The following is a 15,955-nucleotide window of genomic DNA, read 5'->3' on the forward strand; positions in this document are numbered from 1 at the left end:
TGGAATTATAAGTATGTGGAAATTACCTATTGCAAATGAGACTTATCCTTCCATGATTTTGCTTTTTAATTTTTATTTTCTTGGTTGGTGCTCTTTTTTTTTTCTTCCTAATTATCTTTTTCATTTGTACCATAACTCAAAAAAGTTGATGCCTACCGAAGCCGACCCCCACCCCATCTTTTGCCCTTTTCTAGACAATTTCTTTCTTCATGCCTTGGCAACCTAATTTTACTTTTCCATTCACCTAAAAACTATATAAATAATAAAAACAATAATTACTTCACTTCACTTTTGCCCATATTTCAAGCAAAAAACTATACTTAAAAAAAGGAAGAAAAAGAAAATCCCCCCTACCCACCACCAATTTTTTTATAAACTATAATTATTTCTCACCGGATTCCAACCAAAACCAGAAACTTCGTATTTTAACCTTTTTTTTTTTTAATAAATCATTACGCATTCAAAATGCCCATATTTATTTAATATTTCCTTCTTTTCTTCTTTCGTTTCATTTTTTTAATCTCAATTCGGACAGTCTTAGGAAAGTTAGGCACCCAATAAGCCGAAAAACAAATACCAGCTTTCTTATTATTATCTCACCATTTTCCATTGAAATCACAAATCAAACACCTCAATACTCCATTCTTTTTCTTCCCATCCCAACAAATAAAAATCAAAAATTTCTTTTCCTTCCCCAGAAAATAAAATTCAATATCTTTGCCTTGAAGCCCAGTTTCTCCAGCTAACTCTGCAGCTTTCAGTAAAATAAACATTCAGAAACCTTTTTTTTTTTTTTTTGCTTTATCTTGTAGTTTTTGAGTTCAAAAGCCTTAGGGAGCTTTCAAAATCCTCAAATTTCAAGTCTTTTTCCCAATTTTTTTTTTTTTTCCATCTGGGTTTTCTGTATCATTTGTGGGTTTCTGTTTCCAAAAATCTTGTGAAATCACTGAGCTTCTTGTTTTCTGAGAGTGGTTTAGATCAGTAAAGTAAAAATGGGTTTCTGTTAAAAATCTCTAAAGAAACAAACTTTGGGGTTTAAGGTAAACTATATCTATGGAGGGTAGGGAAGCTGTGAATACTAGTGGGGTTACAGTAGTGGGATCAGATGCTCCGTCAGACTACCACGTGGCTCCGAGGGCTGAAAACCCGGCCAATAACGCCGGATCAGCACCTGCGCCGCCGGTTGCTCCGCCGCCCGGGGCGGCGATGCCGGCGGGGGCCGGGTCCGTGGCGGTGAAGAAGAAGAGAGGGAGGCCGAGGAAGTATGGGCCAGATGGGAGCGTGACTATGGCGCTGTCACCGAAGCCGATATCGTCGGCGGCGCCGCCTCCGGTGATTGATTTCGCGGCGGAGAAGCAGCCGCGTGGGAAAGTGAAGCCGGCCAGCTCAGTGAGCAAGAACAAGTACGAGATGGAGAATTTAGGTAACGAAAGAACGGTTTTTTGTTTTTGATGCACATACCCTTTTGAGTTTTTGAGTGATTTTTATATTTATAGTTTGCTTCTGAGCCCAAGTTGTGATTTTAGTGTTGTTTCTATGTGGGGATTGGGGGAAAGATTGAGTCTTTTTATTGGGAGGGACTGAGAATTTAAGAGGGTGTTAGATAGGGAGCTTTGGGGTTTATGGGATTCTTGGTTGGGTAGATGTGGGACCTGTGATTGGATGCTGTTATTGAGAGAGAGAGAGAGGGGAGAGAGAGAGAGAGACAGATCTTGGTGTTTGTGTGGTGGTTCTGAAAAGATGAGTTTTTGTGGGTTGGTATGGGAATGATGGAATCTCGCTGTTATGGCTGTCCTTTGGCATTTCTCTCACCTTTTTGAGCAAGGAGATTTATGCCAGGTGCCAAGTTGTGTACCTGCTAAAGTCTGCAAGTGATGGTGAACAGACTGCTTGGACTTGAAACCTGTCTTAAGCTTGCTGACATGAACCTATAGAAGGATATCCCCTTTCTCCCACTCTTTGATATAGTTTTGTCCTTCTTGAAGAGACCCAGCTCTGATTGTGTGTTGTATTGTTGGTATCTCATGATGAGATTGAGATGGTCTTTGGCTTTTCGAGTCTTATCATGTACTGCTAGTTTTTCATTTGAGTCAGCATGATTTGTAATTCTCTGAATTATTCTCTGCAAGATGTATGGTGGAATCTTTAAAATCTGAGCTACCGGTTATTAGCAGAAATGTGCCATGTGGAATTTTGAGTAGTTCTTTGGCTGTTAATTCTAATGAGTCAAATCATTTTGTCTTTGTAAGTTCGCATGCAGTTACTGGTTTCTTTCCAGATGGATCATCCATCTTAATTACATGATTTACATCTCAGTATTTCCATTCATTCACTGAATTCGTTTCACCAATGCATTAAATATAGCTCAGCTTATTTTCATTTGTCCTTTTTGATAATCCATTGATTGCGTATTCTATCACTGGTACAAGAATCCCAGGTATTTCCATTATTGCTTTGTGCACTGGGTATATGCTTATAAACAGATACTTGGACTTTCTTTTCAATTTTTTTTTGCATGATTAGTTATTCTTAAACAAGATAGATAAGGAATGGTACCAATTTTTATTTTATTGTAAACAAAAACTGCCACTTTACTTCTGTGAGTGTTTACCTTTGTACTGCGTGAGTAGCCAGGCATAAAGTTTCTTCTGGGAACAAGGGTTCTGAGTAAAACTTTTACTATCTTACACCATGTACTGTCCAACAAAAATGATTAGGAATCTGTAAACACTACCTAATATGTTGATGCATAATATCTTCATTAAGCTAGTATTTCTTGAAATTGTTGTAGAGTTAGTTCCTAATATGTTGTGTATGGTTGATGCCGAGGGTGTTATTGTTGGTTTTGTTGAGTGAGATATGCAATTGGCAGAATTTTGAGTCAACACTTTTGTTTGGTAAAACAAAAGATTAAAGCTTTTGTAAGGGAACCTATTAGATTGTTAAAGATCTCTAAATTGGTACTCTATATCACTTTTCCTTACTTTGATTTGTGGAACAAATAACTTCATGTAGTGCAAATATCACAGAATCTATTGCAAAGTGGAGAGCTCTTTTCCAGGTGTCTGATAATGTGAGAATTTCATTTGTGTAGGTGAATGGGTTGCATGCTCTGTTGGTGCTAATTTTACTCCTCATATCATCAATGTTAATTCTGGCGAGGTAATTAACTCGAAGAATTGAGTTTATGTTAATTGTTGGTCCAAATGAGTACATTACATGGTTTAAATAGCTGGAGATGGCCAATTATGATAACTAGATTCAGCAGTTGTCTTCGATAGCCAGTATACATTTCAGATCTTTAGTAACTTCTTTAGTTGTTTCTATGTTTCTAATTTCATTGCTTAAAGTTAACTTTTTCTGTAACAACTCTGTTGTCTTAGGATGTCATGATGAAGATTATATCATTTTCTCAACAAGGTCCTCGAGCTATATGTGTGCTCTCCGCAAATGGTGTTATATCAAGTGTTACACTTCGTCAACCTGATTCTTCTGGCGGTACATTGACATACGAGGTGATGCATCTTATCCTTATTTTGTTGGTAGTTTTTTTTTTTCAGTAAGATAATATGTGACTTTATGCAATTTTATGCTTATATATATTATCAGCATAATATGCTTTTCCTATGTGTGGTTATATCCAGTAGTGTGCTTTTTATCTAATCTCTAAAGCATAGTTTGAAACTTCTTGATTCTTTGTGTAGTTTGGTATTACTAAATATTTATCCTTATAGTGGACATTTAAATAAGGGTGTTTTTTCCCTTCAAAGAAAGAAGTTTTTCCCCTCAACTCTGTTTATGATGTCATAATTTGGATGGTGAGGCTTAGAGCTAGTCAATTTGTAGTCAAAGCCCCCATCTTTTTTCAAGTTTACATTTCTTTTTGGGGTTAAGTGTGCTTAATAGACTGATGAACATCTAGCACTCTTGGTGCTGTACTGTGCATAACTAAAGAAGTTAACAGGCGAGAGAATGGGAACTAAGGTGTACACTAATGTGGGAATGGGAACTAAGGTGTACACTAATGTGGGTGATTAGAATCACTGAAGACGTATAATTGTGCTTTAATGCAAACTTCATCATAGGAAAAAGCTAAGTGAATTTTGTCTATCTTTCCGGATTTGAACTCGAAGAGGACAGAAAATTTTCCATCATCATTGCGTAACTATTTTCCATTAGGTTGACATTGGGCAATCATTGTTTATATGTCTTGTCAGCTTGTTGCAACCTCAATCCACAAGATTTTCACCTATTCCCAAATGCCACTCCATGATTTTTTTTGTCCACATTGTCCATTGCTTTAATGATTTTCTTTTCATTTGATACTTCTAAACAACGGAACATGTTTTATCTTTATAACTTTCAATTTCTAATATTGAATCTCTTACAGTTTATTGAACATTCTCTGTTAACCACTAGTGGATATCCCATCTCTTTGCCTTGTTCTTGCAGGGTCGTTTCGAGATACTGTCTTTATCTGGTTCCTTTATGCCAAATGAAAGTGGAGGGACAAGAAGCAGATCAGGTGGGATGAGTGTTTCTTTAGCAAGTCCAGATGGGCGTGTCGTAGGTGGTGGAGTTGCTGGACTATTAGTTGCTGCAAGTCCTGTGCAGGTATGGATTAGTTTCTGGGGTCCAGACTTCTAGGACGGAAAAAAAAACAAAAAAAAGTAGGATGGTTTGAAATTTGGAAAACAATAGACCATGGTTTTAATATTTCTTCTTGATTTATATCAGGTTGTAGTTGGCAGTTTTCTGGCGGGAAACCAGCATGAGCAGAAACCCAAGAAACAGAAACATGAATACATTTCTAATGCAACACCAACTATGGCTATTCCTGTTTCAAGTGCTGAACCAAAGACAAACCTCTCATCTTCGACTTCCTTCCGTGGTGATAATTGGTCTTCGTATCAATCCGATCATAAAAATAAGACTGACATTAATGTATCATTGCCTGGAGGTGTAATGTGAAGAGTCTATGCTTATTTGTTGCAACATGAGGTTTCTCACTGACCACAACGGCAATTCTTCTCCCAGTCCCCAACTGTTGGATCTCACTTCACCTTGTTTGCTGTCTGTAAACTTGTTGACTACTAGTCGTCTAGCTTCATCTGGGGTTGCTCCCCACTTTGATGTATCATTTAATTTAGCCGCTTAGATAGGCTCTTGTTGCACTACTGCTGTTGTTGTGTCATGTAGAGTAGTGTGATGTGATATTAGCACCCGACCGGAATCTGACTCTCGTAATCTCTTTGGATTGATGCAATGTGATTTAGAAGTTTGTGACAATCTCACGCTATTGTCTCATTCGTTTGTTTATGTTGCTTTAACCCGGCAATGGTCTCATCTATTAACCCCTGTGATTCTGATGGTTCAGAATAAAACATTGATTGCGAAGGTTTTGTTTTTGAAAGATTTCCCAGTCTCTTTCCAATCCCAGCAAGCATGACAAACCCTAGCCTACTCAACTCAAGTCAGCTACCGTCAACATCAAGTCATACATCATGAGAAGCTATTTATCATCTTGATTAAACAAGTCATGATAGAAGAAACACTCGCGGTCAGTTCTGAGTAATCCCCATCGTTTTGGCACCGAATATTGTGTGTGAACTGAAACAACAGAGTTGTGCCAAGGGAATTGCCCACTCAACTACTCGAGCTTAGGTCGTTTTCAACAGTAACAACGGACATGGCCGGCTCCGAAAATTTCTGGGGTCAAGGCAAAGTCACTCGAGACCTTTCTTCACATTTTTTTTTTTAAATTTCGATATGGGAAGAACCTGAAAGTTTGGTTAACTTATTGTAACCAAAAAAGAAAAGAAAAAGGTAAGTCATAATGGCATTGTTAAAACTTTGTCCAATGATAATTTAAAATGAAGGAAAAAAGTCGGAGTTATTGCTGTACATTGAATTATTATTATTAATTTTTAACTAACAAATATAAAAAAAATTAGGATTTTTCTAAATGTACCCAGCAAATATTCAAATTTTCTCTCTTAGTAGAATGAACATAAAATAAAGATTGCATATATAACACGCTAGGTGAATCTATTAATAAAAGGTTTTCGCTGCAATTGATAACTACGATTGAATTATCAAAAATGCAATATTAGTGGCAGCCAATATCTTGCCTACAAGAATGAGCGTAAGTACTAGAGGCTATGTAGGGGAGATGGGATGTGTACGGTGTGATCATGCATTGGAAAATAGCCTGCATGTGTTCGTGGACTGCTCATATGCGCAGGAGGTATGGCATAGAGAGGATTTTCAGTGGGATGGGGGAGTTTTCAATAATTTCCAACACTGGTTGATGGAGGCGGTCTCCCATTTAATTTGAGTAAGGAACAGGTGACTAAGATGCTTATGCTGCTAGGGGCATTTGGAAGAACCGGCCTGTAATAGCCTAGTGTAGCAGTCAAAGCCGGCGCTGCTAGACCAGGTGCTCTGCTTACCTCGCCCTTTCAAGCAGTCACGCCGAGCTCGCTGCGCTGCTGGAAGGAATGAAGCTGGCAGAATATGCGCAGGTATGTTTTGAGACAGACTGCTCCCTTTTGGTACAAGCTATTAACCGATCGAGAAGGTCAGGATTTGTCTACAACGAGTTTTCTAATAGAGGACATCAAGGTGCTTTTGAGAGATGATCCTCAATTCAAGGTTAATTATGTACGGAGAAACGCAAATGATGTGCCTCATTTGTGTGTTTCTTATGCTTTAAGGAATAGTGATAATTAAACATGACTTAAATTTAAAATAGATGTCATTCGTAACGATTATAATCATTAATCATTTAATGAAACAAAGTTTTTTTTTTTTTTTTTTTTTGAATAAAGAAATTTAATAAAATTTTGGGAAAGAAATTTCATAGTTAAATTGTCATGCTTTAGTTTTCAGGTGATGATGATTCGATGAATATACCTATAACTCTTTTTTATTTTATTTTTTATTTTTTATTGGAGGCCTCTTAGCCAAAGCCTATTCGTCAGAAAAGGTCGGCGGCAAAGCTCTTTTTCTTTTCATGAACTCTTAGTTGCCAGTTCTTTAACTTGCAACAATGTAATGAGAATCTGGTCAGAAACACAAATCTTGGCTTGTACTTCAACGTAATATTTATTCAATATGTCAACTTCGAAACATCCCCAAATCTGCGGCTGTTTTTGTCAACTACGTGAAGTTTCATGGCTCATGCAGAAGCAGCAGAACCCTAAAGAAAAAAAGAAAAGTACCTCTCATGGAAATTTCCCAGCGACTGTGTTAAACCCAAAAATAGAACTATTCCAACATTCCCAAGTCACTCGTTTAATGTACTACACAAATTGGCTTGTTCAATACCTCACAGGTCTGATAACGTTGATTCAGATTCACAAATCCGGGCCAATTTCTTGTGAAGATTAACAAAAAATCTTCACAATCATTGTGATACTAAATTATATTAAATTATGATCATATTGACATCCTAATAACCCACATTTCAACTTTGTATTGGCTTCATTAGTTTTATATATGCCCAAATTAACACCCAACTGTGATATGTGCATACGTGGACTTGGCTTGTGTTTTAGCTCCATTTTAAGCTTCTAAGTAAGGAACCCATAAACCCAGAAATGTTGTTATATGCTTGGAAGCTTTCTTCACTTTTGACTTGGTTAACGCCTAAACTAACTACATTTCAATGTGAAATGGTGTATACAAATAATATACTCTTCTCAAACTTTCCCGGAAAATCTCCTATATCAAATACAATGAAGCAATCATCTATATATATATATATATGCATGTTCAGAGAGGAGACTTCAGAATTAAACTATCAAAATCACAGCTATTTTTTTTCTTTTTTTTGGTGAACGAGGGCATGAGGCTCGTTTGGGTACCTAGGCCTGTGTTTCTATTGCTGTTCCTAGCTGTTGTTCTTGTCCTGAGCTCATTGTTTCAGTCGATTTCGAAACAAAAAAATCTTCAATTCTCATCGAATCCTCTATTCGTGTTTTCGCTCTGTAACATCATAATCTTTGCCATCATTGTTGGAGATCATCGGCCACCTACTGAGGAAGTTGACAGCATCTTACCATTCCTATCAGGTTCAGCAGAGGATGCAACTGATGGTGTTGAGGATGATGGTAGCAACAAGCACTGCAATATGGATGGTCATGTTAATGGCAGTGAGGATGTTGACGATCAAGTTGATGAAAGTGAAGAAGAAGATGGAGAATATGATTCTGACGGTTACAACGAAGATGATGATGACAATGGTAGCGATGATGAAATTGGCTGGGAAGACACAGACGAATCTGATGATAACTTGGAGACAAGGGTCGAAAACTTCATTGATAGGGTTTACAAGGGATGGCGAGAAGAGAGGTTAAGGGATACTCCATGCAATCCCCTGCAATTTTTAGGTTGCATCAATCCCTTATAATCTTTACAGTTGTAAAAACATTACCTCAAATTTTCTCCACAAAGTAGATTGAATATGTAGAGCAAATTAGATCATACAAACAAAACTCAACCTCAACCAAATTTGCCCTCTGTAAAATACCAAATATGTTTTTGTATTTTTCTGCCTCGTCGTCTCCTTTGAGGTGAAATAAGTGTACCTTTCTATATAATGTTGTTGCCTTCCACAATTCTTTCCTTTTTCAGTTGACAACTTTTGTAAAGAAGATTGCTATTAATATACACTGATCTGGTTTGCTAATCTCAAATACTGTACAGTCAAAGGCTCACATCCCCTCATTGGATAGTTACCGGAAAAGTGGAGAGTGACAGCACAAACGAATCAAAACACTAAGAGCAACTCCAACAGCTTCCCTATAATTTTTGTATTATAGGGAAGCAAAAGTCAAAGTTTTAGCTATTTGTTATTCTCTAACTCCAACAGATTCCTTATTTTGCAGCAATCTCTAAAATCTCCATAATTCTTCCTTAAATTTTAGAGTTTGCTGTAAATATAGGGAATTTGGTTTTCTCTCTCCTCATTTTCCCTAAAATAGAGATAGTTATAGGGAATCTGTTGGAACAAAATAGGCTTATTTTTCTCTAAAGTAGAGAAAAATCAAAATATAGGGAATCTGTTGGAGTTGCTCTAATATGGCACAGAACACAAGCAGACAGAATTAGTTCTGAAACCTGTAACTAATATCACTATCCAATTTTCTTTATCTACCACAGAAGCTGAAACACTTCAAAGTCTTAAACCACATTAAATATCCATTTAGATTATGTGCTCTGGGAGGGTGTATAAATGAAACAGCACCTTGTTTTCAGAAAATAGTTCTTTCCAAAAGCCTTCTAAAGAGAGAATGAAAAATTTCTATGCAGCAATTCTGACTAGGTAGAAAATTCTACAACAGAAAACTGAATTGCAGAAACATTTTGAATCCAATTTGGTCAGTGAGAAGCCAAGATCTGTACTAACCAAGACCTGTTCCCGCATCTTTGCTAGGTGAGTCAGCCTTAATACGAGGCGGCCTAACTACACGATCAATGAGCCCATACTCAAGAGCTTCCTGTGCATTAAAGCGCTTCATCCGACTTAGGTCTTTGTTAATCTGCATATACACATTTCAGAATAAGCATTCATCCTATCATGATAAATATTTTAGTTAAACATTGCAATGGTGTTATAAAGGACCAAGCAGATTCAAATGGGCATAAACCATTTTCAACCTAAGATTCAAATAGGCAATTCTTTTTTTTTTTTGGTAAAACACATGGGCCACTTTGCTTGGGTAATTTCTGAAGTAGATCAATGAACAATAAAAACAAAAGGGTGGCTACTGAATTCCAAAATAAGGAAATAAAATAATTAAATAAAGAAATAATGCTTCATGATGCAATAGTTGCAGCACTTACGGAAGGAAGCAAGTGACCATGCTTAATGAAGTCATCAAACCACCTAACCAGATGCAATTCTAAGTTTTACTTGTCAAACTAGCTAACCTTTTCAATTGGCTGGCCAGTTTTCTCTGCCAACTCATTAAAAAGGTAATCTCTGATTCTGAGAAGCTCGTTTGCCTCATTGCGTATGTCATCAGCCTGCCACAAATTTTTGAATGATTTAAGAAAGATCCAAAAATCTGCAAACCTGAAAGCAATGAATCACATACCAAAATACGAGGTTATACCTGACCACGAGCAGCCCCAGCAGGAGACTGCAGTGCAATTCTTGATAGTGGCATTGCAAATCGATTACCCTAATCAAAGCAGAAAACAACAAAAAGGTGGAGTTTCAGAGTTCAACCATCTAAGTTAGAATAGATGAAAGTAGTGCTTTGTTTTTCTTACAAGTTATTGGAAACATGATGATAATCTATCAAATCATTAATGCACAGGGCCATGTGAAGGACGAGCTCATATATAATGAAATGGAGTCATTTTCTATAAAATCTTAATGGGCCCGACTCCTAAATGTATCATAGAACTATTTAACCGCTTAACTTCCACCAGGTTCATGATGCTTTTCATTAAACCTGGATTTAGAAAGGGAAAGAACATTACCTTTTCTCCAGCTGCAAGAAGAAAGGCTGCCAAATTATAGGCATAGCCCACACAGTGGGTGCCAACAGGACTCTTCAAGCTTTGCATAGTATCATAGATAGCCATGCTCGGAGTAAGCTGTAGATGGTGCAAGTTTTAGACATATGCCACATGGAACCACAAGATCAAGAAATAAGTAAAAGAATTTCATCATGAAAAACTGAAAGCTTACATCTCCACCAGGACCATTGATATACATATAAAGCCTTTTGGACGAATCAATTGTGTCAAGGTACAGCATTGTTGCCAGAATTTGATTGCTAAACTCTTCATCTATATTTTGCCCAATGAAGATAACACGTTCCCGGTACTACATTCCCAGAAAACAAGAGATTAGAGACACACAATAAAATGAGAATCCAGTAAAATCTGGATAAAAAAGTTTAAATCAACACACTTCTTGACATAGGATGTCGTTACTCTCATTGTCATTCCACTACCAAGGAAGTTCATGAAAGATTCCATGGCACTTTCAAATATTTTGTATAGGAACAAATTTAAAAAGAGAAAAAGATTTAACAGAGATGCAACACCATTCTTGACATAGGATGTCAGTTAATCTCACTTTAATACCACTAGCAAGACATGTTCAAGAAAGACTCCACCGCACTTTCAAATATTATGGGTTTAAAAAGAGAAAAGATACTAAAGAGATGTCAAAGAAAGTTCTGGTTCAGATAAGGTTTAGGGTCAGTTAGCTGCAAGCCACTTGGTGTTGATACCAACAGACCGTATTACTATTAATAACCTCCACCAATAACCTCCCTAGCTCAATAAATGCATGTTCATTTGATTTGAAATTAACTCTAATGACTTACTACAGCATTCCACAGATCAACCCATTGCCAACCTCCCTCACCAGGGTTTAAAAAGAGAAAAGATACTAAAGATTAAGAGATTTTAAAGAAAGTTCTGGTTCAGATAAGGTTTAGGGTCAGTTAGCTGCAAGCCCCTTGGTGTTGATACCAACAGATCGTATTACTATTAATAACATCTACCTATAACCTCCCTAGCTCAATAAATGCATGTTCATTTGATTTGAAATTAACTCTAATGACTTACCAGAGCATTCCAAAGATCAACCCATTGCCAACCTCCCTCACCAGGGGTTCGATAGGGAACCTTTGGTGTCCCTATTGGCATCATTCGAACTTGTCCACGCGATGATCTGTGGTTTCCTGTCCTGAAAAGTGCAAACATAAAGCTGCATCATCCATGCATTAACAGCCTGATTTAGAGATTTAAACAATCCCCAGAAAAGAGTGTACAGTGCAAATGTATAGCTACTCTTTTTATGAGAAGAAGACCAAATCAAGCATTTTCACTTTGTTGAAAAATGCTATACTAAAGTATCAGTTGGTAATCAAAATAAATCACTATGAGCTTCTCCATTGACGGTGAATCAACGATGAAACTTCTAAAGACATATTTCAATCTGACAGACTAATCTAGCATGTAAGCAAGTTTTCCTCCTAAAACATGACTGTCACCATTACATCTCTACTGCAGGTGGTTAAAGAGTAGACAAGAAAACCTTCAATATGCGTCTACTTATTCAAAAACATAAATCTAAAATACCATAATTGTAGCCTCAACACCACACATACATGCACGAACCTCGGTCAAATAAGTACACTTACCCAAGGGGAAAGAATGCATGAACGCTGTATTGTCAAGTCTTTTTCTTTAACTAAAAATCTTGTCACAACTTAAGCCTACCCTGTGTCAGACACTGCATAAATTGTTTCTAGTAAAGCCTTCTTGGAGTTTAAGAAGCATGATTCCAATACCTACACTTGATTACATATTTTAAATCCAACTTATTGCTGTTAACAACTAAGTGGACAGCACCCTAATCTTGTCACTCAACCACCAAATTGCATAAGGATTAAGCAAATAAATTACAAGCCCATAATGACTTACCTGGGTAGAAGGCTCTTACTAACTTTGCCATAGAACTCAACCGTCAAGTTGGGATTTTTAGCTCCAAAAGTACCTTATCAGATAAAGAAAAACAAAATTCAAAAACCGATTACATCCTACAAAAGAAGGCCGAAATTAGCATATGGGATTAAGGAATGAGGACCCAACACACCTAAAGATTCAGGCTTTAACCCAGAAAAATGCTTGATTGAGCAACTGTGGAACACCAATTACGGATTACAATCAATAACATTTATCTTTTTTTGTTTTGGATTAGAAACAGAGAAAATTAAACAAGTGAGAGAGAGAGAGAACCTGGGAGGAGGGTGAGAGAGTCTAGCTTGGGCCTGAAGGCTTGGAGTGTACGTCGTTGTGGCAAAAGAGACTGCCATTTTCGCCGAGCACAGAGTTTTGTGAGGGAGAAAGAAGTTGCAGCTTATTTTTCTGAACCAATCTAAACTGTTTTAGAAAGAGAGACAAATAGAGTCGGGTCATGGGTCTGCCCCGTCCGGCCCGGCCCGACCCGACCCGCAAAGGAAGGTCCAAGTTGATTTCTTGAACACATTCATTGCTAGATTGGCTTATAACTGTGATTCTTTCAGTTTAATCAGTTTACTAAAATATCCGGGGTCTTGTAACTCTATTTGAATTTTAAGTATTTACTCGAGTCAAGTTTTAGTTATGAACCCGTATCAAAGAAACACCTCCAATAACTCAGGATCGAGCTTTTGTAATCAACTGTATCCTCCTTATTGTATAAGACTACGAAACTTTTTCACTCAGTGGCGATGAGACTTCTATGTATAGTTGATCAACATAACACATCCTAGGGAAGCACAGATTGAGGCACTTGAAAATTGCTCTAGACAAATTTAGAGAATGACCAGAAATATGAACCAAACTATATGGTACATATTCTCCCAAAAAAAAAAAACTATACTGTACATTGGCTCCGATTGCAAGTTAAGTTATCAAATGTGATTCCTTAGAAGACCAAAATCAAAGCAATGTTCACTTCATGAACACTGAATTCAATACACGTATATAATGGAAGCAAACCTAACAATTCTATTGTGTTCAAAAGGTAGGCAAATGCTTACTCATGTAGAAAGCTGTAATTCACCAATTGATAATACAAGGATGATCGAAACCAAGGTACAATGCAAACATCCGGTCAATAGAAGATATTCAAGTAGGCTTCTCATAAGAATTCTGGTCTCTAAATTCTGAAATGGCACTTCTTATCATCTCAGCTGCATGCTGTTGCACAAACAAGTGAGTGCCATCCAAGACGTGTATTATGAACTTTTGTGATGGAGGCAGTGAATTGTTGTAATTGATGATGAATTGCGCCATAGGTATGTCACTGCACAAGGGAAAGACAGATGCTTTCAGAGACAGAAAAGAGAGCTTGACTAAGCAAACAAGGCAACTCCAAGTCTCAAACTACTCTTTCAGGATCAAGCAGTAGGTTCATTTGTCTGCTAATAAGAACTTAAATATGAGGCTTAAAAGATGAATTTCCACTAAATGCACAACCTAATCTTGATTGATATTTAAAGCATAGAATCTGATATAACAGCAAGTCAGCAACTAGAAAGTGCCGGAACGTGATTTCCAGGATGTCCAAAACTAAACCCTCACTTTCATCTCAAAAACACTAAACTATCAGTCCCAAGTGATAGAATAGTTCTTACACAATACAAAATGCTGAAATTTCATACTTTCATAATTACATACATTATATGAAACAGGAGCAACCAGAACATAATGTCCTCAAAAACCATTTTAGTTTTATTAGGAAACACGTAAAACACAATTGGTACCAGTGTCTTACCACATAAACAGTTTACTTTTTTTTTTGGGTGGGCTTATGCATCAGTCTTTTGGTCTCACCCAACGTAACCAAGGAGGCAAGACTCTTAAAGGCCCCTATGTAGGCTTCCTAAAACCCTATTGTCACATTGGGAAAGTTCTACTGGTCCTAAACAGGCAAACTAAGTCTGCCTCAGAACCATCATAAAGGACCAGAAAAAATTCAGGATGCGTGCAGTTGCTTGAAGACCTAATGCTGCACACAATGCCTTCTAGGCACTTAACTGCAGCACAGATAATGGCTCCCTTTTCTATATGCTCTCATTTATTTGAGTTCAACCAAACATTTGAGCTAGCTTTCTGTTTATACACAGGTGAGGACGATTCTAAACCCAGATCTTCACAGAGGATACTTGATTATGTGTAAAAATAAGAAAAGCACAGCCCAACAATGGTACATGCATCTTACCAAGAGATAAACAATCCTTTAGTAGCATTCACCATAATGTATCAGCAACCTTAAAATCTTAACTGCAAAAACAAAAACCAAGGAATGAGAACAACTTTCTTTGAAATAGTTATCCTTTATCTTGACCATAGTAGACATAGAGGATATGCTCAGCGACATTTTAACGGTATTGTTTCAAATGCTATCCACAACAAGAAAGAATTGATCAAAGTAATGAAGATACTACCCTTACAGAAACTAGCAGTCTCTAATCTCTTTAGCTATTCAAATAATTTTAAAAAATGAATAAGATTATACCAATCGCCAGCAATGCTTCAGTGTCACAACTGAAGTAGTATCCAAGAATTAAAGTCATTTTACTCAAAACCCACAAAACAAATTACTTTAGAGCACCTGATCTAAACTACAGAAGCAATACAAGTTTTTGCCTTTCTACCCATCATAACTCATAAAACATAGAATGATACAGAATACAGTGTACATTAGTTTTGATCCCCGAAAACAGTGTTCTTCAGGGTCTAGTTTTACAAGTCTATCATATGGAAGTCAATGTTCTCTGCATTCTTGATCAGAAGCCGAAAATATAGAATTGATCAAAGCACTGAAAGTAGTGCCTTTAGATAAACAATACCAGTCTCTACAGATACTAAGATGTACTATACCAAACATAAGCATATGAAACCAATCCCAACCCAGAACAACACATTCATTTGTTATAACAATCAAACTCAATTTCACACCTAAACAGCTCTTCAGGTAAACCCAAGTCCCCAAAAACCATAAAGCCCAAAAATTGATTAATAACTACTTAAATTTACAAAACAGATACGAACAAGATCGAATCTTGACCTCTTTCTGTTGCAGAGCCGCGGGAGCTTCCGCACTTTCTAGGACAGACTCGAAGGCTGTCTCTGCTTTATTTGGGAATCAGTGGATTTCTATTGGCCGCTGCAAGCTGAAAATTTCACCCAAATATATATATATATATATATTTTCTTATCTTTGAGTAAATTTCAATTTTGTCCCTGTAGTTTGGTTCGTTAACTTCATTTTAATGTCAAATTTTTTTTTTTCTGTGATATGATTTTTAAGCACCATACTAATCTTGTACATATCATTCATTTGGTTCTTTTAAAATAAGTTTAATAAATTAATAAGGATTACAAAATCATTTGAAATGACATGTCATACAAACTTAAGAGTAGGCACAAACCA

At 36.9% G+C, this 15,955-nt stretch overlaps 4 protein-coding genes and 1 long non-coding RNA gene across 5 annotated transcripts; 2 read left to right on the plus strand and 3 right to left on the minus strand.

Moving 5' to 3' along the window:
• Positions 1-535: 535 nt before the first annotated feature.
• LOC112179070 (AT-hook motif nuclear-localized protein 1) lies at positions 536-5,289 on the plus strand. Its single transcript, XM_024317383.2, has 5 exons — positions 536-1,423; positions 3,095-3,162; positions 3,384-3,515; positions 4,453-4,614; positions 4,738-5,289. Exons 1-5 carry the CDS (start codon positions 1,054-1,056, stop codon positions 4,969-4,971), a joined length of 966 nt encoding a protein of 321 aa, XP_024173151.1. The 5' UTR covers positions 536-1,053; the 3' UTR covers positions 4,972-5,289.
• LOC121050712 lies at positions 4,881-6,555 on the minus strand. Its single transcript, XR_005803623.1, has 2 exons — positions 6,186-6,555; positions 4,881-5,796 (listed from the first exon to the last, which is right to left on the minus strand). It is a non-coding gene; the product is annotated as an uncharacterized LOC121050712 (long non-coding RNA).
• Positions 6,556-7,655: 1,100 nt separating this feature from the next.
• LOC112180598 (protein PFC0760c-like) lies at positions 7,656-8,659 on the plus strand. The gene has a single exon (XM_024319150.2). It carries the CDS (start codon positions 7,769-7,771, stop codon positions 8,411-8,413), a length of 645 nt encoding a protein of 214 aa, XP_024174918.1. The 5' UTR covers positions 7,656-7,768; the 3' UTR covers positions 8,414-8,659.
• A 510-nt stretch (positions 8,660-9,169) lies between these two features.
• LOC112180596 (ATP-dependent Clp protease proteolytic subunit-related protein 2, chloroplastic) lies at positions 9,170-12,926 on the minus strand. The gene is made up of 9 exons (XM_024319149.2): positions 12,772-12,926; positions 12,629-12,672; positions 12,457-12,529; positions 11,596-11,716; positions 10,706-10,843; positions 10,495-10,611; positions 10,122-10,190; positions 9,937-10,032; positions 9,170-9,545 (listed from the first exon to the last, which is right to left on the minus strand). The coding sequence occupies exons 1-9, from the start codon at positions 12,846-12,848 to the stop codon at positions 9,408-9,410; spliced, it is 873 nt and encodes a 290-aa protein (XP_024174917.1). The 5' UTR covers positions 12,849-12,926; the 3' UTR covers positions 9,170-9,407.
• A 486-nt stretch (positions 12,927-13,412) lies between these two features.
• Positions 13,413-15,735, minus strand: LOC112179177 (general transcription and DNA repair factor IIH subunit TFB5). The gene is made up of 3 exons (XM_024317519.2): positions 15,590-15,735; positions 14,741-14,802; positions 13,413-13,822 (listed from the first exon to the last, which is right to left on the minus strand). Exons 2-3 carry the CDS (start codon positions 14,773-14,775, stop codon positions 13,645-13,647), a joined length of 213 nt encoding a protein of 70 aa, XP_024173287.1. The 5' UTR covers positions 14,776-14,802; positions 15,590-15,735; the 3' UTR covers positions 13,413-13,644.
• Positions 15,736-15,955: the final 220 nt, after the last annotated feature.

This window comes from Rosa chinensis, chromosome 7, assembly GCF_002994745.2.
Source record: "Rosa chinensis cultivar Old Blush chromosome 7, RchiOBHm-V2, whole genome shotgun sequence".
Classification (NCBI taxonomy): Eukaryota; Viridiplantae; Streptophyta; class Magnoliopsida; order Rosales; family Rosaceae; genus Rosa; species Rosa chinensis.